The sequence below is a fragment of the Chlorocebus sabaeus genome, chromosome 18, assembly GCF_047675955.1.
Source record: "Chlorocebus sabaeus isolate Y175 chromosome 18, mChlSab1.0.hap1, whole genome shotgun sequence".
NCBI lineage: Eukaryota > Metazoa > Chordata > Mammalia > Primates > Cercopithecidae > Chlorocebus > Chlorocebus sabaeus.
This window is the reverse complement of record NC_132921.1, coordinates 1,318,861-1,344,115: the sequence shown is the minus strand read 5'-3', so window position 1 is coordinate 1,344,115 and position 25,255 is coordinate 1,318,861. Positions and strand designations below refer to the sequence as shown.

Genomic DNA, 25,255 nt, shown 5'->3' with positions numbered 1-25,255 from the left:
GCTGAGGCACAAGAATCACTTGAACCCGTGAGGTGGAGGTTGCAGTGAGGTGAGATCATGCCATTGCACTCCAGCTTGGGCAACAAAGCCAGACTCCATCTCAAAAAAAAAAAAGTAAAGATAACAGCACCAGTGGCTTAGAAAAGGACACCAGAAGTGCAGCAGGCATGCGACGTGCATTGAAAGCTGAGCTGATTTTGCCGACCGCGCCTACCTTATCTGCAAAACAGGAACTTCCTGTGAAGGGTGAATAGGTGGGAATTTCTCTTTTCCTCCTCCTTTGTGGTTATGCCTAGAAATGAAATCAGTGTGACTGTTCGTGTTGGCAGCAAACTAAAAGCAGCCTCTCCTCTGCCGCTGACCTCCCTGACCTCTGCAAAGCTTATTCCCACCTTAACCAGGTTCTACCCCACAAAGAGTCTCAGAAAATACTTTAATAGTAACAGCTGCTGGCCTCAGTGCTCTCGGCATTGAACATGCTTTCATCCCCACCTTGTATAATACTTCATGTATATACTTGTATTATACTTCATGTATAAGAAAAGTGAGAGACCCAGAGAGCTCAGGAACTTGCCCGTGGGAGGCCCAGCTCAGACCTGAGTTGTTGGGGGCTGCTGCCGGGTGCTGCTCCTCCCCGTCACACAGCCCCCGAGCTTACCCCAGGTCCACAGAGAAAACAGACAGAGTCCTTTCTCCCTGCAGAGCTGTTTCTAATCCGCAGTCTAAACACCATTTCACTTGACAGCTCCCTGAATCCCAGGAATTCCTCACAATTTTAGCAAAATACAGGGAAATAGTCTGTGCGTGTATTAGGTTTTTGATAAACATATGAGGTTCTCTTAAGTCACCTTCTTCCCAAGTCACAATCACTGAGAGGCGCCCGCATCATCCTGAGCTGTCCAAGGAGCACTGCCACGCACAGAGGCGCACTTGGGTCTCTGCCTTCCTTCTGTCTCCAGTCTTCAGGTCCCCTCTGTCCTCTGGCCTCCACACATGACGTCCCCTTGGCCTAGACCACTGCCAGATGTCCCCATTGTCCTTGCTTCCCCGGGAGGCCCCGGCCCCCCACGCTGCACCTTCACACCCCCATTGTCCTTGCTTTCCCCGGAGGCCCCGGCCCCCCACGCTGCACCTTCACACCCCCATTGTCCTTGCTTCCCCCGGAGGCCCCAGCCCCCCACGCTGCACCTTCACACCCCCATTGTCCTTGCTTCCCCCGGAGGCCCCGGCCCCCCATGCTGCACCTTTACACCCCCATTGTCCTTGCTTCCCCGGGAGGCCCCGGCCCCCCACGCTGCACCTTCACACCCCCATTGTCCTTGCTTCCCCCGGAGGCCCCGGCCCCCCACGCTGCACCTTCACACCCCCATTGTCCTTGCTTCCCCCGGAGGCCCCGGCCCCCCACGCTGCGCCTTCACACCCCCATTGTCCTTGCTTCCCCCGGAGGCCCCGGCCCCCCACGCTGCACCTTCACACCCCCATTGTCCTTGCTTCCCCCGGAGGCCCCGGCCCCCCACGCTGCGCCTTCACACCCCCATTGTCCTTGCTTCCCCCGGAGGCCCCGGCCCCCCACGCTGCGCCTTCACACCCCCATTGTCCTTGCTTCCCCCGGAGGCCCCGGCCCCCCACGCTGCACCTTCACACCCCCATTGTCCTTGCTTCCCCCGGAGGCCCCGGCCCCCCACGCTGCACCTTCACACCCCCATTGTCCTTGCTTCCCCCAGAGGCCCCAGCCCCCCACGCTGCACCTTCACACCCCCATTGTCCTTGCTTCCCCCGGAGGCCCTGGCCCCCCACGCTGCGCCTTCACACCCCCCGGCCACACAGTTGTATTTCCAGTTAGCGTCCTATTCTGCATGCTCTGCAAGGACAAATCACAAGGTATATCGGGTTCTCATACCTGCTGTGAGTTTGTCAGCATGAACTGCAGTGTGTGTGAATTTCAGAGGAGGGCCAGACTCTGGCGGATTCTAGGCCCCACACCCCAAGCCTCAGGACAGCTGAGTTGTGGGACTCACAGCTACCAAGACTCCTGGGGCACCTGCCTCGGACTCCACATCCTTCGCCTGCACGTGTTAGCACCGTTCCTCCCAGGGTATCAGGAGCCTGTCCTGTGGTCTTAAAAATCACTTTGAATAAAGTAGGTAAGAGCCTGGGGAAACCTTCGCATGTGTCTTCAGGCTTCTCTCACCCCTAGCCCTTCATCTTGGCACAAGTGCCTAGGTTTTAGACCCCTGCCTGCTATAATCACACAGGGAGTAACCCCCTTGATCATGATCGTAAGCATTGCACACTCCCGTTCTGTGGCCCACGAGGAAAGTGCCATCATCAGCCCTGGGCTATCCTGTCCACTGAGGCTCCCTCAGCCCCAGTATGAGGTAGCACAGGACGACACTGTGCGTCCATGGTGTCAACTTGAGCCTTATTTCATGTCTCTCTGTGACCAAAGAATGTCCCAGCAACCTACCAACTCATAGCCCATACAGTTGATGGAAATCGTGGTGGGATTTGTGCTAATATTCTCAGCTTCCCATGAATTTCAATAATGTTTTCTGTAGTACTTCAAACAAAAGGGAAAAATCCTAAAGGTGCAGTAAGTGCTAACTCTTTTTAAATAGGTTTTCCCATCGCCTACGTCTTTACAGTGATTATTACGTTCGTGGCCTTTTATTTATTTGTTTATTTATTTATTTTGAGACAGAGTCTTGCTCTGCCGCCCAGGCTGGAGTGCAGTGGCGTGATCTCAGCTCGCTGCAACTTCTGCCTCCTGGGTTCAAGTGATTCTCCTGCCTCAGCCTCCCTAGTAGCTGGGATAACAGCTATGTGCTACCACGCCCGGCTAATTTTTGTGTATTTTTAGTAGAGACGGGGTTTCACCATGTTGGCCAGGGTAGTCTCGAACTCCTGACCTCAAATGATCCACCTGCCTCAGCCTCCCAAGGTGTTGGGATTACAGGCATGAGCCCTTTCACCCAGCCTGGTTGCTTTTAAATAGTATCGAATTTGCACAGTAATGCTGATTGCATCTTGAGTTTGAACAGTGTGCTTCTTCCTTGGAAGTCATAGAAAAGCATAACCATTCTCACCTTCTTTCATATTTTAAAAGTCATGGATTTGAAACATTAAAAGGAAAATGTGGGGGACCATGGAGATTATTCTTTAAAGAACTACTGCTTGGGTTAGTGAGGCCTGGATGCCTGCCTCACAGCCTGAGTGCTCTGCGGTGTCCCCAGCTCCTGTTCCTACAGCTCTTCTTTACAGTGGGCTTTATGTAAAGTCACTCTGAGTGTCCGTCACGCAAGAAGTGTCTGTGACTTTCTTAAGCACTCATACTCTGAATTTGGTTAGGTGGGAGCTTTGGAGGGGCAATGCTTTTAGTGAATCTTTGAAAATAAATAATGAGTTTGCCTTCACCTAAGAAATAAATACCAAGAAGTGAGCAAAAAGCAACATGGTGTTTTTACAAAATAACATCTAACTAGACCAAAATCATGGCTATGATAGAGAAACTGGCTCTAGAATCTAGAGGACAGTTGATGGAATTTAATTCCACAAATACAGTTTTCATCTGCGTTCATTTCATCAGCTCTGGAGGGAACTGGTGGCCGAGGTGACTTTCCTGAAGCAAGAGGCCCCAGGAGCAGGAAGGACTAGGCATACTCAGTGCACAGCAGGGAAACCAGGGAGGGACCAGAGACCGTGGGGGCCACGAAGGTGGTGATGGGGAACCCTAGGGGCATGGGGAATGGGGCAGCAGGAGGGGCTGGGAGAGACAGGACAGCCTGGGGAGGCTCCTGTGACCCCCAAGCCCACCCTGCCCTTGCTCCCCAAGCAGGCCTAGGGAATGCCATGCCCTCCCCCAGAAAGAGAGCTCCTAGGCCGAGTCCTCATGGGGAACCTCTGTGGGGTGCAGCTTTGTGCACTTGGGCAAGCTGGAGGCTCTGAGAGAGACTCCTGATCTCATGAGCCCACAACTCATGTTCCACGGAAATGCTTTGGGAATCGCTAGTCTGAACTGGCCGGAGGTGTCTCCCCAGTGACTCTGGCAGCTGCCCGCAAGGATCTCACACACAGCGCCACGGCATGGCAGCCATTCCTGGGTGTGGGTCTCCTTTATACCCTTGCTAGTGACTCAGATGGAGAGCCTGTGAGCGCTCTTGTTAAAGTTAGATTGAGCCTTAATTGAGCACCAAAAAGGTGCATGACATTCCAAGAGAGAGCTCTGGGCAGGAGGAGCACAGGCAGGTCCCTCAAGGAGCCGTGTCCAGACTTGCAGGAATGGGAGGCTCTGGGGGTTTATCAGAGAAGGTCTTCAGAACTTCTGCTTCCAGCCGTGATTGGAATAACAGGAAACAGATGTATCTTCCAAGCCTAATCAAGTGGAAAACATGAGAAAACACATGAAACAAATGTTTTCAGACATTGGATAGGAAGCAATGGGGATGGTGGTGCCTCTGAGAAGAGAAACAACTCTCCCACATCTAGAACCAACAACCAGGCGGCCTCAAAACCTGTGTTTCAACAGCCAGACGGCCTCGAAACCTCTGTGTTTCAATAGTCCTTGTACCTGCAGTGAAGTTTCTCAGAGTAAACTTCAGTATGTGCAAATCTCAGAGGAGGGCCAGGCTCTGGTGGGTTCTAGGGCCCCTCAACCTGTGCCCAGGTTGGCACAGACTTCCAAAGCACAAACATCATGACGCACTGAGAATAAACTGACATGATGGACTTCATAAAAAATAAGTTTTTGCTCTTCTAAAGACAGTACTAATCAAGTAAAAAGGCAGACAAGAAGGAAATACTTTCAGTACATATCTTCAATTCAATGATCAAACAACTCAGTTTTTTTTTTAAGATGAAATATTTGAACATCCATCACAAAAGAAGACAAAGAATGGCAGCAAGCACAAGAAAATGTATTTAACATCATTAGTTACCAGGAAAGATAAATTTAAGCCACAGAGAGAGTTAAGGCTCTGCCACCGCGGAGGCCAAGCCAAAAGGCCGAGCGGCGTGTTGGCAGGCGGGCAGCAGGGCGGCACTGCTGGCGAGAGTGCAGATGGTCCAGCCACTCCAGAAAGCAGACTGGCAGTTTTTATGAAATTAAACATTCACCGTCCATGCCCCAGCAACCTCCCTCCTCTGTTCACCCGGGAAAAAGGAAAACACTCATTCTTCCACTCAGACTGGCACCAGGACTCTCACCACTTCAGCTGTGATCTCCACAGTTTGGGGAACACCGACGGCCATCCACCGGGGGGTGGAAGAGCTGCGCTGCGTCCATAGCCTGAGACGCTGCCCTGCAGCACAGAGAAAGCAGAGGACACACTCGGCAAGGTGGGCGAGGCCCACACCACTGGCCTGGAGAGACCCACCCGCAGAGAGCAGAGACCACCCGGAGAGAATAGCCAGGTGTTAGAGAGCTTGTGGGAAACAGCCATTTTCATGGGACTTGCGGCAGCAAGGGAAGCAGGGGTCTCCCACCTGGCGCATCACAGGCCTCCTCCTGGCGGGTGACGGAGATGCTCTGTGTCATGATCACACCGTGGTTCCATGACGCTTGTCAAAACTCATCACTCACATGCTGAAAGTCACACCTCCAGAGAGTAGGTTTATGAAAAGGAGGCAGCAGTGGGGTTTTGTTGTTAAGGGTTGAAGAGAGAGGGAGATTTCTGGCATAAGTAAAGCAAGAGTTCTCGTAAATGCACATACAGAAATCGTGGCTGCACGTGGTCCTTCCTGCTGGTGTGAGCGAGTCACAAGCCACACGGCTGAGTGTCCGCATGCCTGTGTGCACACAGAACAGGATGCCCGCCCTCGCCAGGCATCACCAGGGGATGACCTGCCATCTTAACTCCTGGTTGGGCTCTCCTTGAATTATTTGTCCCTGTTTCTAAATCCTAAGCAGATTGGGAGTTGTTCAAAGAAAGTTAACAAAAGTGATTAAAGATTTCGAGGGAAGTACAGCAGTGTTGTACAAGTTCAACCCAATAAAGTTGAATTTCTGGATAAAGTTCTCTGAGCATGTAGATGTTTAGTGCCCAGCAGTGACCCATCAAGAAAACAATGTGAGCTAGACTAAAAGTACCTTAGAAGAAAACGTTTCATATAGAACCCACAACAGCTTTAAAAATAGAAGAGTCTGTGACCATGGAATCTCAGTCATTAAAAGAGAATATAGCCTTTAGGGACCCGCGTGTTTCCAGGCTACAAGATAACGTGGTGTCATGGCTGTTTCTGGTTCTCTGCCACGGGGTCACTTTCCCAGCCTGAGATAACTATGAGAATGCTTTCTCATAGGTGACAATGTCACTTAACAACAGCAACAACAAAAAACCCAGCCAAGTGCAGTGGCTCATGCCTGTAATCCCAGCACTTTGGGAGGCCAAGCTGGGAAGATTTCTTGAGGCTAGGAGTGTGAGACCAGCCTGGGAAACATGGTGACACTCCATCTCTACAAAAGAACATTAGCTGGGCACGGTGGTGCATACCTGCGGTCCAACTACTCAGGAGACTGAGGTGAGAGGATCAGCTGAGCCCAGGAGGTCAAGGCTGCCAGTGAGTCATGATTGTACCATTGTACTCCAGCCTGGGCCACGGAGTGAGACCCTGTCTCAAAAAAAAAAATCCCAGCTCCACTTCCGGCCCAGCTCCACTTCCGGCCCAACTCCACTTCCAGGACAGTGGGAGGTGGAGTAGATGGGTTCCTCCCTGCTCCTTCTGCTAAGTTGAGCTTGAAACTGTGGGCATCACACATAGAAGGCTCTGAGTGGGGAGCGAGGTGAACACAGAGGGGCAAGGGGCGAGGCGGCAGGAGCTCCCCACATTTTCCAACAGCTGGAGCTGAAGGAGCCGGCACCCTGGAAACGCCCATGGGTGCAGAAATTTAAAATTTGAAAGTCCCAGCGAGGGCCCAGCCTCTCCAACCGCAGGTCCATGAAAGGGGCACTAGGACGACAGATGACTTTCAGATGATCGTCACTCTACTCCACCCAGACGCCAGGGAAGGGCTGTGCCTGCCTCCCCCTCCCCAAAAAGGCAAGTGGAGAGCTGAAAGTGCCACTTCACGAGATGTAGCGAGGCACCCAGCATCTCCAGGGCAATGGAATGGGAGGCAGGACTCCATCCCCAGTGTCAGGGATAATGAACCCCTCAGTGTCAGTGGAGACCGCACAGGGAGCCTGAACCCCTGCCCCTGCACAGCAGCAAGAACAGTGCCCTCTTCTCCCCCCGCAGCAGGGTCAGCACCCTTCAGAAAATTCAGAGTCTCATACACAGTACCCGGAATGTCAAGGCTTCCGTCAGAGTCCCTTGCCATACCAAGAACCAGGAAGATTTCAAGGTGAATGGAAAGACAGGCAACAGAAGCCAGCCCTGAGATGGCAGAGATGCTAGAATTCTCTGACAAAGACTGGGAAACAGCCATTACCAACATACTTGGAGCAAATGGCAAAATAGAACAGCCCAGCAGACAAGATACAGAGCAGAACCAAATGGAAATCTTAGAGATGAGAAATAACCCAGACAAATGCCATGACTGGGCTTAGCAGCAAAATAGAAGGAACAGGAAGGACGCAGTGAACTGGAAGATAGAAAAACAGAAAGTCCTCAATATGAACAACAGAGAGAAAATTGAAAAAAAATGGATCAGAGCCTCAGGGACAGCAAAATGGTAACTGTACCGTTTGTGCCGTGGGAGCCCTGGCCTCTGACCATTGGTGCCGTGGGAGTTCCAGGGGAGAAGGGACAGGGCAGGGCTAGGAAAGTATTTGAAGGAATAAAGGCTGAAAACCTCCCAGATTTGGCAAAATACATAAATGTACAGATTCAAGAAAGTAAGCAAACCCCGAACAGGATAAAGTCAAAGATAATCGTAATCAAAATGATGAAAACCAAAGACAAAGAAACCCAAAGAAACAAAGAAAGCAGCCAGTGAGGAGACAGGGTATGTTGGGGATCATTGGAAACCGTGCAGGCAGAGGGACTCAGGTGCTGGAGAAAGGCCTCATGGGCACGGGATGCTGCAGCCAGTGAGGGCCACTTCCAGAAAGGAAAGCAGGTGTTGGCAAGACTTGTGTCCAGCAGTCCCTAAAGAATCTCCAAGCTCAGCCATGAAGGAGCAGTCCCGTTAAGAAAAGGACAGAAGGCGCAGAGGCAGCCACCCTGTGTGTAAGGGGATGCACAGACCGCAAGCAAGCCCGTGAAACGATGCCCGCATCGTCAGCCACAGAGACCAGGTTAGAACACAGGGTGCTCCGCCTCACACCTGCCAGAATTGTGGGGAAGAGTCACGGAAACTGGGTAGCTCTTATATTGCTGTAGGAGCATAAATCCTACTATCTGGAAGATGTTTTAACAATTTCTTTGAAAAACTATACGACCACCATGTGACCTAGCACCCACGCTCCCGGGGTTTATACTGTCTCACTCGGCTCTCCTGTCTAGACCTAGCACTCACGCTCCCGGGATTTATACCATCTCACTCGGCACTCCTGTCCAGACCTAGGACCCACGCTCCCGGGATTTATACCATCTCACTCGGCACTCCTGTCCAGACCTAGCACTCACGCTCCTGAGGTTTATACCATCTCACTCGGCACTCCTGTCCAAAATAAATGGAAACTTCGCCAAAAAATCTGTGCAGTGAATATTTACAGCAGTTTTATTTGTGATAATCAAAAACTAGGACTAACCCAGATGTACTTCAGTGGTTAAGCAAACTGTAGTTCATTTGCCTGCCACTAAATAGTAGTCAGCAATAGAAAGAAATTACCTACTGATACAGCAGCAACCCAGATGAATCTCCAGAGAATTGCGCTGTGTAAAAGACACCAATCCCCAAAGTTAGCCTGCTGGACATTCTTGAAATGACCAGATTCGAGATGGGGAACAGATTCTTGGTGACCAGGGAATAGGGAGGAGGCAGCAGAGGGAAGTGGTTCCAACTACATAGCAGCCTCAGGAGGGACCCTGTGCGAGGGGTGCCCTGGGTCTGGAGGTGTCCGCGTGAGGGACCCTGTGCGAGGGGCCCTGGGTCTGGAGGTGTCCTTGTGGATCCTGGTGGTGAGGTTCACACTACACTTATCTAAGATGTTACTAATGGGAGAACTGGGTAAAGATCACAGAAAATCTCTGTGCTATTCCTGACAACTGCATGTGAGTCTACAATGATCTCAACGTAGAAAGGTAAACATTTTTAAAAACCATTCTTCTCCAGCTAACCACTGACTGTAAGCATTTGTGACTTATAAAACATGCTACTGTGCTCTGAGATAAATACTCAGTCTCCGCAATCATCTTACTTGGTTGCCAAATTGTTGGTTTTTGTGGAGTATGTTTTGGTGTTTTTGAAACTGTGACCTCTAATCCAGAGGTCTCTTTGTAGCCGTGTGGTAGAAGTTTCTCAGGCCCGTTGCACTCGCTTTTGGTCTTGCAGGTATGCCACCATATACACCATGTTCCCAGTGTTCTCCTTAGTGCTGGACCAGGACGTGAAGCCAGAGATGGCGATGCTCTACCCGGAGCTGTACAAGGACCTCACCAAGGTATGGGCCTCAGGCAGGCTGTCTGCCTCAAGACTGGCACTCACGCCTGGCATTTTACACGAGTGAGAAACAGGCCAGTCAGGAGACATTTCCAAGCATTTTGTGAAAAACGATTCTCTGTCCTTCAAGACGTTTTTTATGTCTCCTAATTATTTTTGGCATTTTCTCTTTGAGTTAAACTTCAAAAGGGGAAAAACATCTCAGGGAAAAAAATTTCTCAAATGTTTGCAACAAAGCTCTAATATCGTACGTAAAATTAGAATTGTAAAAGATGTTCTCACCATTTCTAGAACTTTTATGAAGTGAGCTCACCAAATGTCAGAGAAGAGCTTGCTTCGTAATTTCTGTAGAAAGGCTCCCGGACAGTGTCACTGCACCTGCTGCAGAAGTAGCATTCCAAAGCTGAGGAACCCATGGGCTTCACGTTTCCTGTGTATTTCCAAGTCTGTCGATAGTTGTGTATTTCACAATTATATCTGAAAAGTGACTGACAGCATGCGTCTGTCCCTGGGGTCCATAGACTATTTTTGCAGTGATGCCACCAAGAAAAAAATCCACCCCAGGAAACTTCAGTTACCTGAAACTCTGCGAAAGATGCATGTATTTGGCTTAAAACTGTGCTCTGTTAGGATTAAAGGAGGCTTTGAATTTATCGTATTCTTTACAACAGCATATTTTATAGCATAGAACGTGTGTGGATGCGGGGGAGAAGAGAGGCTCAGCTCTGCAGACACAAATCACGGTAACTCTGGTATTTTCCACAAAGCTAGCTTTTTTGAGCCAACATTGAGAACAAAATCCACTAACCTGCAATTAAATTTAGATTTACAATTCATAAATGACAGGTGTCTGAAATTATCAACTCAGATTTTTAAAGCAGTAGCTGTATGGTAAAGAAAGAATTAGATTAAGCATTAAAGAAAGTTAATGACTACCTAACAAACAGATTCTAGTCCAGCTAACCACTAATTAACCAACTACCTTCTTACCTAGCTAACCACAAACTGAGAAACTAGACTCCCGTGTATCTAACTAGTAACTAACAAATGATACTCTATCTAATAACAACTAACCAGTAACAAACTAGACTCTTATCCAGCTAACCACTGACTGACGAACTAGACTCTAGTCCGGCTATGACCACTCATTAGCCAGAGAGGTGCTGGGGAAGTCATGTTAACTTTTTGATTTCTTGATGTTATTATAAGGGTGTAATGAAGTAAAGACTTCAAAGTTTCTTGAAAAAAAATAAAGAATTCTCATTACTGTTTTAATCAAGACAAATAAAGCTAGTTCACCAGTATCACATGAAATATAAATATCAAGCATTATTATCATGATGGTGATATCATCATGGCGACTGGGAAACCTCATCCCAGGTCACATCTACAACTCGAAGGAAGACTGGTTAAGTATCTTAAACTGATGAAACCATTGTGATGAAGTCCAGCAGAGTAGGGAGCAAAGATCCAGAAACTTCGGGAAGCTAGTATGAATAATGATCATTTTAGTAGCATACGCATTTCCTCATTCCCAGAGACTCCAAAAATGTTTACCTAAATGCTGCCTTACAAACACACGGAAACAAGCCTTTCATGTAAGAACGTTAAACCTTGATGCTCTACCCTCAAACCTAGGAAACCAGCACCCAAGCAGGGCGAAGGTCACTAGGGGTCTCGTAGCCCCAGCTGGTGCTCCTAGATCACTGTGCTGGGAGAAGCTTGTCATAGGACTGTCATGCCACAGCCATCTTGCCCGGCTGTTGGAGTGAGGCACTAACACGTTTTTACTGTTTTCAAGGATTGAGATTGTACCCACCGGTCTCTTTCTTTGTGGATATCTAAATCACTCTAGAAACAAGATGCTCATAAGGCCACAGGTGTCTGACAGAGCAGCTAATTATCCCTAACTGTGGCCATGGAATCAGTACGTTCTGTGTTACTCACTGGTGCCATTGAACCCTGTTCACTTCTGATTGAGTTGGATCTCATTAAGGGCATTAAATTTCCATTTTTGTTAAGGTGATCAACAATTTAGACTGTTTTAGTATCCTAAAGTCAGATCACCATCCCTACATTTTTTTTTTTTTTGATCAAGAATTCAGTCACTCATTTTCTCTAGGCTTCTTTTCTTCAACATCTTATCTGCATTGTAACTTTTTTTTTTTTTTTTTGGAGATGGAGTCTCGCTCTGTTGCCCAGTAACTTTTTTTTTAATCGACTACACTTCAAATCCTTTGAAAAGAAAATAGCACTAAAGTACTGAACCACTAAAGTTAATTTAGTTGTTTTTTCTTATTGAAGCTAAAGAATTATTTTGAAGCTTTCTGTTACTTCTGAACAGTTCACCAAGGTGGCGCAGACTACAGCACTCTGTGTTGTTGTCTGATGACCGGGGCAGCTGGAGACTGGATGTGCCGACGTAGTCTATCCAAGCTGGTCAGTGTCAGTGGACACCGAGTCCCCAGTCCGTCGGCTCAAGCTCCTGTGATGTAAGACAGTATAGCCCTGCTCTCAACGAGCCTGTGTTCTAGTCAGGCTAAGAAAGCAGTTAATCCGTGGCATAGAGCAACAGCGTAAAGGGCTGCAGGCTGAAATGTGAGTGGCTGACCAGCGAGTGCCGGTCCTGTCAGTTCTGAGTCACATATCTCAGGTCACGGTAAATTTATAAAATACCTTCAGAGGCAAGGCGTGCATTCCCTGCACACAGGAAAAGACTCAACTGGAAAGAAAATCTCCTCTTTTTCATGTGTATTTGATAACCAGTCTTTTTAATCTAAAAGTACAAATAAGGCACGCATTATAAATCTCATTTACTGTCCTAATGAGTTAGCCAACCTCGAGCATAAACATTTGTCCCCTGCTGTGTCTCGATGGCCTGAGCCACACATGGACACAGTATCTGTTCAGTAAGTATTTGATAAATGAATGAGGCAGTGAATGAATCAGTTAAACCAAGAGTCAGGATTTCCTTTGCTTTCCTAAAACTATGTAGCTTTTATTCTTTACAGAAAATGGTATATTTGCAACAATATTTTGTTGTTCTTTTGAAGCTCAAATTTTGCTTTGAATTATTAAACTTTACTCCAGATGAGTTCAGGGACTTAATTTTCTGGATGCCAATAAGGCAGGAAGCTGACCTACTCATCTCTCTCCTAACTCTGCACATGTCTTCATTCATTCTGAATGGTGCGTGACCACTTAGAGAAGCTACTTCACTCCAAGATCCAGGCATCAGGTAGTAAGGTGACCCTGGTTAACTGAGCCAGCCCACGTGGTCCCAAAATATCTCAGATTGTGGCTGTGAATTTTGTTACCAATTCATAATCTTATATTACCAGCTAACTCCAAAGACATTTGATTTGTAGTTGTGCTCATTGTAAAGATATCAAGTAGGTAATATCATACAGTTCTTCATAAAAGCTTTGAAACCATTAGGTATTGAACCATTCGGACCCCTTCACTATTTTTTATTTTCTGTAGAATACTCTCAAATGATTTTATCTTTTGAAATGTATATTCATATAGTTATATACTTTTCAAAATAACAGTGAATAAGACAATAAAAGGAAATTTAAAACATTGAGATTAGAAAGGAGGAAATAAAAATATCTGTGTTTGTAGATACTATAATTTTCTATGTAGAATCCACACACATACAACCTCCTATACTAGTAAACTTCATAAAGTTTCAGGATACAAGGAATAATTTTTCAAAATCATTTCTGACTCTGTATATTAGCAATGAATAATTGGGGTGTGAAAAAATGTGTAAATATTTATAATACATTTAAGCATTTATAATAATACAAGAACGTGAAACACTGAAGTGTACCTCTAACAAAATACACGCAAGATCTGTGCGCTGGAAACCAACAACACTGAGGAAAGAAACTGTAAAAGGCGTAAACAGATGTTCCAGGATTGAGAGGTGTAAACAGATGTTCCTGGATTAAGAGGCGTAAACAGATGATCCCGGATTGAGAGGCGTGAACAGACGATCCCGGATTGAGAGGCGTGAACAGACGATCCCGGAGTGAGAGGCGTGAACAGACGATCCCGGAGTGAGAGGCGTGAACAGACGATCCCGGATTGAGAGGCGTGAACAGACGATCCCGGAGTGAGAGGCGTGAACAGACGTTCCCGGAGTGAGAGGCGTGAACAGACGTTCCCGGAGTTAGAGGCGTGAACAGATGTTCATGCATTGAGAGGCATGAACAGACGATCCCGAGTGAGAGGCGTGAACAGACGATCCCGGAGTGAGAGGCGTGAACAGACGATCCCGGAGTGAGAGGCGTGAACAGACGTTCCCGGAGTGAGAGGCGTGAACAGACGATCCCGGAGTGAGAGGCGTGAACAGACGATCCCGGAGTGAGAGGCGTGAACAGACGATCCCGGAGTGAGAGGCGTGAACAGATGTTCCCGGAGTGAGAGGCGTGAACAGATGTTCCCGGAGTGAGAGGCGTGAACAGACGTTCCCGGAGTTAGAGGCGTGAACAGATGTTCATTCATTGAGAGGCGTGAACAGATACTCCCGGAGTGAGAGGCGTGAACAGATGATCCCGGATTGAGAGGCGTGAACAGATGTTCCCGGAGTGAGAGGCATGAACAGATAATCCTGGATTGAGCCTCAATCAGATGTTCATGGATTGAGAGCTTCAGTGTTGTTGCACATTGACAAGCTCACTCTAGAATTTATACGGAAAGGCAAGGGAACTCGAATTGCCAAAATAATTTAGAAAAAGAACAAGAGTTGGAAAACACACTACCTGATTCCAAGACTTACTGTAAAACAGTAATCAATTAGACAATGTGTTATTGGCAAAAGGACAAACAAAAAGATCAATGGAACAGAAAAGAGAGCCCAGAAATACACTCACATCTGTCAGATGATCTTTGGCAAATGTGAGAGGAAATCAGATGGAGAAGTTGTGTCTGCAGCTGTTGGGACAACTGGCCGCCCATGAGCAACAGACCTGCAGCCTCCACCTCACACCTCATGTGAAAATGCACCCAAAGTGGACCCTTGACCTACATGTAAAGCTATAAACCTTTCAGAAGAAAATACACACCAAATATGCATGACCTTCAGTTAGGCAAAGAGTTTTCAGACATGAGATCAAAATCATGATCCTTAAAGGGAAAAAATAATAAATTAGACTTTACCATAATTTAAAAGTTTTGGCCAGGTGCAGTGACTTATCATGCCTGTAATACCATCACTTTGGGAGGCTGAGGCAAGAGGAAAACTTGAGCCCAGAAGTTCAATACCAGTCTGGGCAATATAGTAAGACCGTGTCTCTACAAAAAAATAGAAAAAATTAGCTGAGCATGGTGGTTGCTGTGTGCCTGTAGTCCCAGCTACTCGGGCTAAGGTGGGAGGATTGCTTGAGCCAAGGAGGTAGAGGCTGCAGTGATCTGTGATTGAGCCACTGCACTCCAGCCTGGGTGACAGAGTGAGACCCTGTCTCCAAAAAAAAAAAAGAAAAAGTTTTTCTCTGTGAATGATACTGTTACGGAAATGAAAAAACAAGCCACAGCCTGGAAGAAAATATTTGCACGTCACACTTTTGATAAAGGAGTTGTTTCTATAGTATATAAGAAATCCCCAAAATTCAACGAGAAAACAACCCAGTTTTTAAAGCAGACGGGAGATACTACTGGACACCACCTCAGAGATGATCCTCAGATGGCAAGGAAGCCTGTGAAGATGCTCAGTGTCACTTTCATCAGGGAACTGCAAGTTGAAGCCACAGTGAGTTGCTGCGTACCCCCCAGTGCTAGAGCAGCCGAAACACCAGCAACGTGAAAGGCTGAGAGGACCCAGAGCAACAGAGACTCCCCTTCACTGTGGGGGTGAAGGAAGGATGGCACAGCCTGTTTGGAAGACAGTTTGGGGATTTCTTACAAAGGTAAATATATATTTACCCCATGACCCAGTAGTCCATTCCTAGGTATTTCTCCAAGAGAAATGAAAACAGATTCATACTAAATCCTATATATGAATGTTCACAGCAGCACTGTCATCATTGCCAAAAACTGGAAACAGCCCTATGCCCTTCAGCCAGTGGATGGAGGACATCTCCGTGGACGGGGACAGCCCGTGCGTGGATGGAGGACATCTCCGTGGACGGGGACAGCCCGTGTGTGATGGAGGACATCTCCGTGGACAGGGACAGCCCGTGTGTGGATGGAGGACATCTCCGTGGATGGGGACAGCCCGTGCATGGATGGCGGACATCTCCGTGGACAGGGACAGCCCGTGCGTGGATGGAGGACATCTCCGTGGATGGGGACAGCCCGTGCATGGACGGAGGACATCTCCGTGGACGGGGACAGCCCGTGTGTGGATGGAGGACATCTCCGTGGATGGGGACAGCCCGTGCATGGATGGCAGACATCTCCTTGGACAGGGACAGCCCGTGCGTGGATGGAGGACATCTCCGTGGACGGGGACAGCCCGTGCATGGACGGAGGACATCTCCGTGGACGGGGACAGCCCGTGCGTGGATGGAGGACATCTCTGTGGATGGGGGCAGCCCGTGTGTGGATGGAGGACATCTCCGTGGACGGGGACAGCCCGTGTGTGGATGGAGGACATCTCCGTGGATAGCCCGTGTGTGGATGGAGGACATCTCCGTGGACGGGGACAGCCCGTGCGTGGATGGAGGACATCTCTGTGGATGGGGGCAGCCCGTGTGTGGATGGAGGACATCTCCGTGGACGGGGACAGCCCGTGTGTGGATGGAGGACATCTCCGTGGACAGCCCGTGTGTGGATGGCGGACATCTCCGTGGACGGGGACAGCCCGTGCGTGGACGGAGGACATCTCCGTGGATGGGGACAGCCCGTGCGTGATGGAGGACATCCTAGTGGACACGGACAGTCTGTGTGTCATGCCACCAGGCAGTGGGATTGTGCTGAGCAGTGAGAGGGTTACTGCTGACTCACACGACATGTTGGATCATACATTTGGCATTTGGCTGCACAACAGAAGCCAGACTGGAAAGTTGGTACGGTTCTTTTTACTTGACACCTGGGAGGTGCAGAACTGTAGGGAAGAGACCCGTCAGTGGTCACTAAAGGTTTGAGTGTAGAGGGTGACCGGAGAGGCAGCCCAAGGGGGTGTGGGTGCGGGAGCTGCTCTGTCTGGCGTGGTGGTGGGTGGTGGGGGACACCTGACCGTGCCCCTGTCAGAGCCCACGGGACGGCACCAGCATGGAGCCCACGGGAGGAGGAATGCAGACAGCGGCCCATGAACCACAGAACCACGCTGTGGGCTGGGAAGAAAGGAGCTCTTTTCAGTGGCCTTGGGAAAAGCTTTTGCCTCTGGTTCACTGTAAGGCTGAAGACAAAAAGAACTGCACCTGTAATCCCAGCATTTTGGGAGGCCAAGACGGGCGGATCACGAGGTCAGGAGATCGAGACCATCCTGGCTAACCCGGTGAAACCCCGTCTCTACTAAAAAATACAAAAAATTAGCCGGGCGCGGTGGTGGCCCCTGTAGTCCCAGCTACTCGGGAGACTGAGGCAGGAGAATGGCGTGAACCCGGGAGGCGGAGCTTGCAGTGAGCTGAGATCCGGCCACTGCACTCCAGCCTGGGTGACAGAGTGAGACTCTGTCTCAAAAAAAAAAAAAAAAAAGAACTGCAAACCATGGGCTACGTTTGGCATTTGCTTCTCACAGGAACCAATAAGCCCATGCCTGGTAGCTAATGAGAAGCAGATTTCTCCCTGTTAGTGACAAAGTTAGAAATATAGGGCTGGATTGAAGCCCAAATCAGTTTGGGCTTGTGGTTTCTGTGAGATAAATAAATAGATGAAGAAATAAACATGGACATGTGTGAGCATGGCTTAGTAAACACACACACAGTCCTAGGCCGTACGTCGAGCAGCTGGAATCAGGAACCCCGGCGGCAATGAGCATGCTCGGTGTGCAGATCGTGCGGACAAGGCCCTGTGCTGTGCCCCACCGTGCAGAGCCCTAGAGAAGGGGTTAATTCCAGGGCTGAGGCAAGGAAAAGACAAGATGAGCCTGGAACTTCTTGTGGAACAAAAAAGTAAGGAACTACTGAACAAGAATCAGTGAGGCTGGTGCAGGAGACAGGTCTGACGGTGTCAGAGACTGAGCCTCCCAGGGGCCAGCACCTAACGCCCTGCACAGCAGCCTAGACAGCAGCATGACTAGATGATACCCGGAGAGCACACAGATACCTCCACCGCCACCATGTATATGCAGAGAAAGCGCCTCCTCAACCAGAGGATTCCAGTTATAAATGTGAAGGAACCAGGGCGGTCGGAGGCCCCTCTGAGGCACCAGGGCAGCAGCCACTGTCACGAGGTCCTCCAAGGGACACAGATCCCATCACCAGGGATGAGAGAGGCCACACCTCCTGCTGTGGAGCCCTGTGGGGAACACGCGTCCCCTCAACAAATCCTCCCCAGTAGTGTCATCACTAGAAGACATTAGACAAATCCAAAACAAGGGCATTCCACAAAGACATGTCCAGAGCTTTGAGGAGCAGCCAGGTCATTAAAGACAGGGAGAGAGAGGCACTGGCCAGATCACAGAGCCCAGGAGACATGACGGCCAGGGCAGTGCAGGGGTCCTGGGCAGGAAAATTGCGTTTGAGAAAAACCAGGACCTCCGCACTGTTTTTCTGCCAAGGTGTGTGTCTGTGTCTCCATGGAGTGTTGCCCCAGGTGAGCTGGACGGCGCCGTGGCCCTGGGTGAGCTGGACGGCGCCGTGGCCCTGGGTGAGCTGGATGGCACCGTGGTCCTGGGTGAGCTGGACAGCGCCATGGCCCTGGGAGAGCTGGATGGCGCCGTGGTCCCGGGTGAGCTGGACGGCACCATGGCCCTGGGAGAGCTGGATGGCGCCGTGGGGCTGTCTGCACTGTTTCTGCAGCTTCCCTGCAAGTCTAAAGTGATCTCAAGGCAAAATGATTGGCCGGACACGGTGGCTCAAGCCTGTAATCCCAGCACTTTGGGAGGCCGAGACGGGCGGATCACCAGGTCAGGAGATCAAGACCATCCTGGCTAACACGGTGAAACCCCATCTCTACTAAAAAATACAAAAAACTAGCTGGGCGAGGTGGCGGGCACCTGTAGTCCCAGGTACTCGGGAGGCTGAGGCAGGAGAATGGCGTAAACCCAGGAGGCGGAGCTTGCAGTGAGCCGAGATCCGGCCACTGCACTCCAGCCTGGGCGACAGAGCGAGACTCCGTCTCAAAAAACAAAACAAAACAAAACAGAGTCAGAGCCGTGAAAGTCTTCAATTTTCCTAGGAGAGATGAACAGAATTGGACACGGCACCATGTGCCTGTGGTCCCAGCTGCCTGGACTGGAGGATCACTGGAGCCTGGAAGGTGGAGGCTGCGGTGAACTGTGATCGCACCACTGCACTCCATCCCTCAGCAATAGATCAGGACCCTGTCTCTACAAAATCAGAATTGTGTTTGCAATGCTGCAGTCTTATCCTTCAAAGTATGGAGTTTATCACCAGCCCGTGTCTGCGCCTGGCCCTGGCCCAGTTGCGACCAGTCCGCGGCAGCAAGCCCATTTAGGTGCACACTATCTGCTTGGCGGCTCGCGTTTAACCTGTTCAGCAACTTTCTGTCCAGTAATATTTGAAGTTCATTTTGTATTCTGTGATTTGTATTTAATGAAATTGAGCTTATCCACGTAAGAATGAAGGAATGAGACCTTGAAGAAATCAGTCACCATAATTTCAGACCATTAATAGAAGAAAGAAAAGCGACAGTGGAGTGAGCCTGGCAAGCAGAGGAGCTGCTGGGACGTTGCTTACCCACCCCTTTGCTGCAGGACCTCCACACCCTCAGGAGCAGGGCAGGCCGGGCGCTGAGTGGCAGGAAACCCGCTCTTCCTCTCCAGCCTCCCTTCCTGCCAAGGCCAGAGACACGTGCAGAGCCGCAGTTAATTGGGGCTTCTCTCCCCAGCGCCACCATGTGCACCGTCCTTCCCTCTCTGTTTGTAGGGTTTGTTCTTGATACACTTTGGCTGCATCTTTTTCTCCTCTTGTATCTGCCTATAGGATCTTTCTACTCCACACTCCCAAACTTCCCTCAAATAACAACAATTATGGGAACAGGCGAAATTTTTTATTGTTGTTGTTCTATTAAGAATCAGATTGGGCCGGGCGCGGTGGCTCAAGCCTGTAATCCCAGCACTTTGGGAGGCCGAGACAGGTGGATCACGAGGTCAGGAGATCGAGACCATCCTGGCTAACACGGTGAAACCCCATCTCTACTAAAAAATACAAAAAAAAAAAAAAAAACTAGCCGGGCGAGGTGGCGGGCGCCTGTAGTCCCAGCTACTCGGGAGCCTGAGGCAGGAGAATGGCGTAAACCCGGGAGGCAGAGCTTGCAGTGAGCTGAGATCCATCCACTGCACTCCAGCCTGGGCGACAGAGCAAGACTCCGTCTCAAAAAAAAAAAAAAAAAAATAGAATCAGATTGGGAGGCCGAGGCGGGCAGATCACGAGGTCAGGAGATGGAGACCATCCTGGCTAACACGGTGAAACCCCATCTCTGCTAAAAATACAAAAAATTAGCCGGGCGTGGTGGCGGGTGCCTGTAGTCCCAGCTACTCAGGAGGCTGAGGCAGGAGAACGGCATGAACCCAGGAGGTGGGGCTTGCAGTGAGCTGAGATTGCGCCACTGCGCTCCAGCCTGGGTGACAAAGTGAGACTCCATCTCAAAAAAAAAAAAAAAAAAGGGTTCAGAGAAAGTATATTGTGGAGGTAGGCCAGGAGAATAAATTGTAATAGTGAGAACAGTGATTACAGACTCAGGACAGGAGCCCTGGCATTTTGGAGGGGCTGGTCTCATCCCACAGTGCCGATCCACACAGAGGGACCCCGTCTCATGTCATGCACGCATCAGCGTGCTCCGTGCACCGCCGCCCTGAGCCTTCCAAACGAATAATTGTGCGCATATGACTTTAAGGTGGGTCAATCTTTCCTTAAAATTTGCTTGATTTGACCGGGCACAGTGGCTCACACTTGTGATCCCAGCACTTTGGGAGGCCAAGGCGGACAGATCACCTGAGGTCAGGAGTTCGAGGCCATCCTGGCCAACATGGCAAAACCCCGTCTCTACTAAAAGTACAACAATTAGCTGGGCGTGGTGGTGCACACCTGTAATCGCAGCCACTAGGGAGGCTGAGGCAGGAGAATCCCTTGAACCTGGGAGGTGGAGGTTGCAATAAGCTGAGATTGCGCCACTGCACTCCAGCCTGGGCGACAGAGTGAGACTCCGTCTCAAAAAAAAAAAAAAAAATTTTTGCTTGATTTTATTGTTTACGTTTTTTGGTACAATAGAAATATACTTTCTGAATCCATAATATTTAATTGGTAAATATAACAGTAGCATTCAGTGAATATTTACTATACTGCTGGCATTGTGCATATTTTATTTCATGGCTCATTTTATTTCATGCACGTGAGCCACATGCCACTATTACTTCTTTTTTTTTTTTTTTTTTTTTTTTTTTTTGAGACGGAGTCTGGCTCTGTCACCCAGGCTGGAGTGCAGTTGCCGGATCTCAGCTCACTGCAAGCTCCGCCTCCCGGGTTTACGCCATTCTCCTGCCTCAGCCTCCCGAGTAGCTGGGACTACAGGCGCCGCCACCACGCCCGGCTAGTTTTTTGTATTTTTTAGTAGAGACTGGGTTTCACCGTGTTAGCCAGGATGGTCTCGATCTCCTGACCTCGTGATCCGCCCGTCTCGGCCTCCCAAAGTGCTGGGATTACAGGCTTGAGCCACCGCGCCCGGCCCACTATTACTTCTATTTCACAGAGGAGGGAACTGAGGCACAGAGATTAAGTCCTGAGCCCGAGGATGCAGCAGGAAGGCGTGTGCTAGGCAGGACCCCACTCCAGGTATTCCACACATACGGGGGCATCAGTCAGAGTGACAGACGGCTTCCTCTTCCTAAACCAGATGAAGTGGTACCTGGCCCAGGAAGAGCGACTTTGTCCGTCACATGAAACCCTTAGTGAATGAATTGCTTCTTTGAGTAACGTGTCTGTACCATCAAATATAACAGGATTTTGTTCTCAGCTACAGTCTGGGAGCCATTAATAGGAGATGTACGCATGTTTTTCTCAAACTATTTTATTGATGGTTTTTGTACCCGTTCTGTTGTGTTTGCTTTTATTAATCTATAATGTCGTCTGCTTCGATATGGAACAGCCCACGGGTGCGGGTCTGCGGTGCTGGCCCTGCTGGCAGCCCCTAACAAGAGAGACTGCACAAACGCCGCTTTATCTTTCCACGTAGACGCCCATCATTGTCCCACGTGAATAAAACTGAATACACTCCAGCAAATCAGGCCACAAAATAGCCTTTTCTTTCTTATGTCAAAATAAGTTTCCTTTTACAGTTTTTGATTAAAATGAGCCAGGTACTTAATTACAGATGAATTTCATGATCAAAGACCAAACACCTACCATTACCCAGGGAGAGAAATGTCCTTGGGAAATATGTACCGCGAGAACTTATTTAGAGTATATAAACGGTTCAACTTAAAAGTTTCTTGCTTTTTAAAAATCAGTGGTGCTTGGCCGGGCGCGGTGGCTCACGCCTGTAATCCCAGCACTTTGGGAGGCCGAGGTGGGCGGATCACCAGGTCAGGAGATCGAGACCATCCTGGCTAACACGGTGAAACCCCGTCTCTACTAAAAATGCAAAAAATTAGCCAGGCGTGGTGGTGGCGCCCGTAGTCCCAGCTACTCGGGAGGCTGAGGCAGGAGAATGGCATGAACCCGGGATGCGGGGCTTGCAGTGAGCGGAGATCGCACCACTGCACTCCAGCCTGGGCAACAGAGCCAGACTCCATCTCAAAAAATAAACAAACAAAAAACAGCAGTAGTGCTTTTTAATCACAGTGAGTTTGAATCTTCCTTTTCATATTCACGTGTGGTAAGGGCTCAGGCTCTGTCAGCATCTTCACACACGAACCCTTGCAACCTAGGAAAACACTTAATACGTCACCACACTTGTCTTTTATATTTAAACTACAACTAGAATGGTAATTAGTAAATCTGCCACTGGTGGGCTCCTGCAGGAATATAGCCGCAGTTCCAGCGTCCGCGCCTCTGTTCTGTGATGGCTCTTGCCTGTGTCAAGGTCTTCAGCAGACTCAGGCAGGTGCGGGGTCAGACGGGCCCTGAGCACAGCCTGTCACCGTCCTCCATCTTCCCTGCTGTCTTCTGTGTCCCCTGAGCTTCCCTGAGGGTTTGTCTTTCCTCTGTGGCTCTTTAAACCACTTCCTGTCCTTTGGAGAATCTCCCCTGTGGATGGGGAAGCTCTAAATCAGGGTAGGACTTTGGGATCTGATCGGCAGACGACACTTAGCACCCCCAGCCTCCAGCGAGAACTTAAGGAAATCACGGAACTTCTCAAGTTTCGTTGTCTGTAAATGGAAACGACGTCTGCCCTGCATAACTGAGAAAATAGACGCGAAGGTGTCAAGTAAACGAAGTCCTCACATCAAGACAGGGCCTCGCGACATGCGTCACTGTTGACAGCTCCTTAGCACCAACAAGTCAGGGCGGTTGTTAGTGACTCAGCCTCTCTTCTTGGACTGTGAATTAATCTTCAGGGGTGCGGCAGGACAAGCAACCCTGTGGGCCAGAGCTCCCCTGCCTCCGGCCCCCTCATCACCTGCCTTCAACTTCGCAGAGTGAAGAGCCTGGCACAAGGACCCATTCCATCCACGTGGGGTTATGGATGTGACACGTTCTCCAACAAGGGTTTAAGGGATAATTTTTTACTTCAGTTAGGATGTGCCATCCTTACTGAAGAGCTGTTACCTTTTGTATCTTTTGATCTGAGAAAACTAAACAGTAAATACAGAAGTATTTGTTCACAATAAAGGAAAATGTTTTTATTGCCAAGAGCCTTTCCCCCCTGGTTCATTGAAATATTTGCTTGTATACATCACTCCTGGCTTATTAGAACTATGGCTTAAACATCGAACAAGACGGCAGGTCAAACAGAAGAGAACTTGAACCTCTAACCTCAGGCACCAGTGGACACGTGTGGGGCCCAGGCAGCTTCTTCAGGATTTGGGTGTCAGGAAAAGGCACCCTGAAATGCTGGTAGACCAGGTGGCTGGGGTGGCATGGGTGGGGCTTGTGGACTCGGGGTCTGTGAGTCAAGCAGGTGGTTCCGTGCATTAACGACACTCTTCCACTGTTTCCCTAGGGAAGATCCTTGTCCTTCAAAACCTTCCTCATCTGGGTTTTAATCAGTATTTACCAAGGTAAGACGGGATCCTTAGTTTACTGGACTAAAGAATTTTTTTATTTTGGTGGTCTTTTAGCAATACTGTTTTTACTTGCAGATTAAATTCCAACAGCTTAAAATGTCACCAGCAGTTAAATACTGCCTTCCGTTTGTCTTGTCAATCGATATTCCAGCAACATGGGCCCTTTTTTTTTTTTAACTGATGCATGTCACCCAAAAACTGACTTAGTTTTTAATTAAATGTTAATCCAGAAAGATTTTAACAAGCGCTTACCACATTGTATACCCTGCACAATGGCTTTCTTTCATAGAGTGATGAAAAGACTTTGAGGAATCTGAGTTCTGTAAGGAGAAGCCATTAGCTGCTCTTTGTTTAGTGTTCATATAAATGGGAGATTGTTGAAAGCATAACTAACAGATCAGATCTATTAGTTACATGCAACACGTAACTCTTTACACTAATTGAAGTAGAGGTAGTAGAGGTGTGGCTTTGCATCCAGAGATGAGCACGTTTGTCAGCCTCTATTTGCCATTTCTAACTGATCTAGCTGGGATCCCATCTTATTTTGTCCATAATCTCTTGTCCATAATCCAGAGTTTAAGCGATTTGTTCATCAGCATGAAGCATGGGCATGACAATTATCTGCCTTTTTTTTTTTTTTTTTTTTTTGACAGTCTCTCTCTGTTGCCCAGGCTGGAGTGCAGTGGCGTGGTCTCAGTTCACTGCAACCTCCCTCTCCTGGGTTCAAGCGATTCTCCTGCCTCGGCCTCTTGAGTAGCTGGGATTACAGGTGTGCGCCATCACGCCTGGCTAATTTTTTTGTATCTTTAGTAGAGATGGGGTTTCAGCATGTTGGCCAGGCTGGTCTCAAACTTCTGACCTCGTGATCCACCCGCCTCGGCCTCCCAAAGTGCGGGGATGACAGATGTGAGCCATTGCGCCCGGCCTATCTGCTACGTTTAAGGGTCTTCGGTGAGGCTGCTGGTTCCAGGCTGTTTCCTCTAGCTGCTTACACCCTGCTCGTGTGCGTGGAAAAAGCTCCTGCTGTTTTTCAGGTGGCATCCTCATGTACGGGGCCCTGGTGCTCTTCGAGTCCGAGTTCGTCCACGTGGTGGCCATCTCCTTCACCGCACTGATCCTGACCGAGCTGCTGATGGTGGCGCTGACCGTCCGCACATGGCACTGGCTGATGGTGGTGGCCGAGTTTCTCAGCCTGGGCTGCTACGTGTCCTCACTCGCTTTTCTCAATGAATATTTTGGTAAGTTGCCTTGAAATTGTTTTCTGAATCATTGTCTATTCATGATTTTGAAGCATTTTCTTATTGTTACTTCTGAATACGTTAAGTTGTGGATCATGGTAAAACCCGTATCAGAAAGTGCCTGCTCTTACCGTCCCTGCACCACGGGTGAAGGTGCGGTGCCCTGTTGGTCACTGGCTG

General features: G+C 49.1%; 1 protein-coding gene across 9 annotated transcripts in view; it reads left to right on the top strand.

Moving 5' to 3' along the window:
• ATP9B (ATPase phospholipid transporting 9B (putative)) overlaps positions 1-25,255 on the top strand; it is a 293,323-nt gene that overhangs the window by 263,898 nt on the left and 4,170 nt on the right. For all 9 annotated transcript variants that reach the window (XM_008013727.3, XM_008013730.3, XM_008013726.3 and 6 more), the window contains 3 exons: positions 9,434-9,542; positions 23,774-23,831; positions 24,872-25,075. In XM_008013727.3, the coding sequence (XP_008011918.2) occupies positions 9,434-9,542; positions 23,774-23,831; positions 24,872-25,075 (371 nt within the window). The remainder of the gene's footprint in view (positions 1-9,433; positions 9,543-23,773; positions 23,832-24,871; positions 25,076-25,255) is intronic.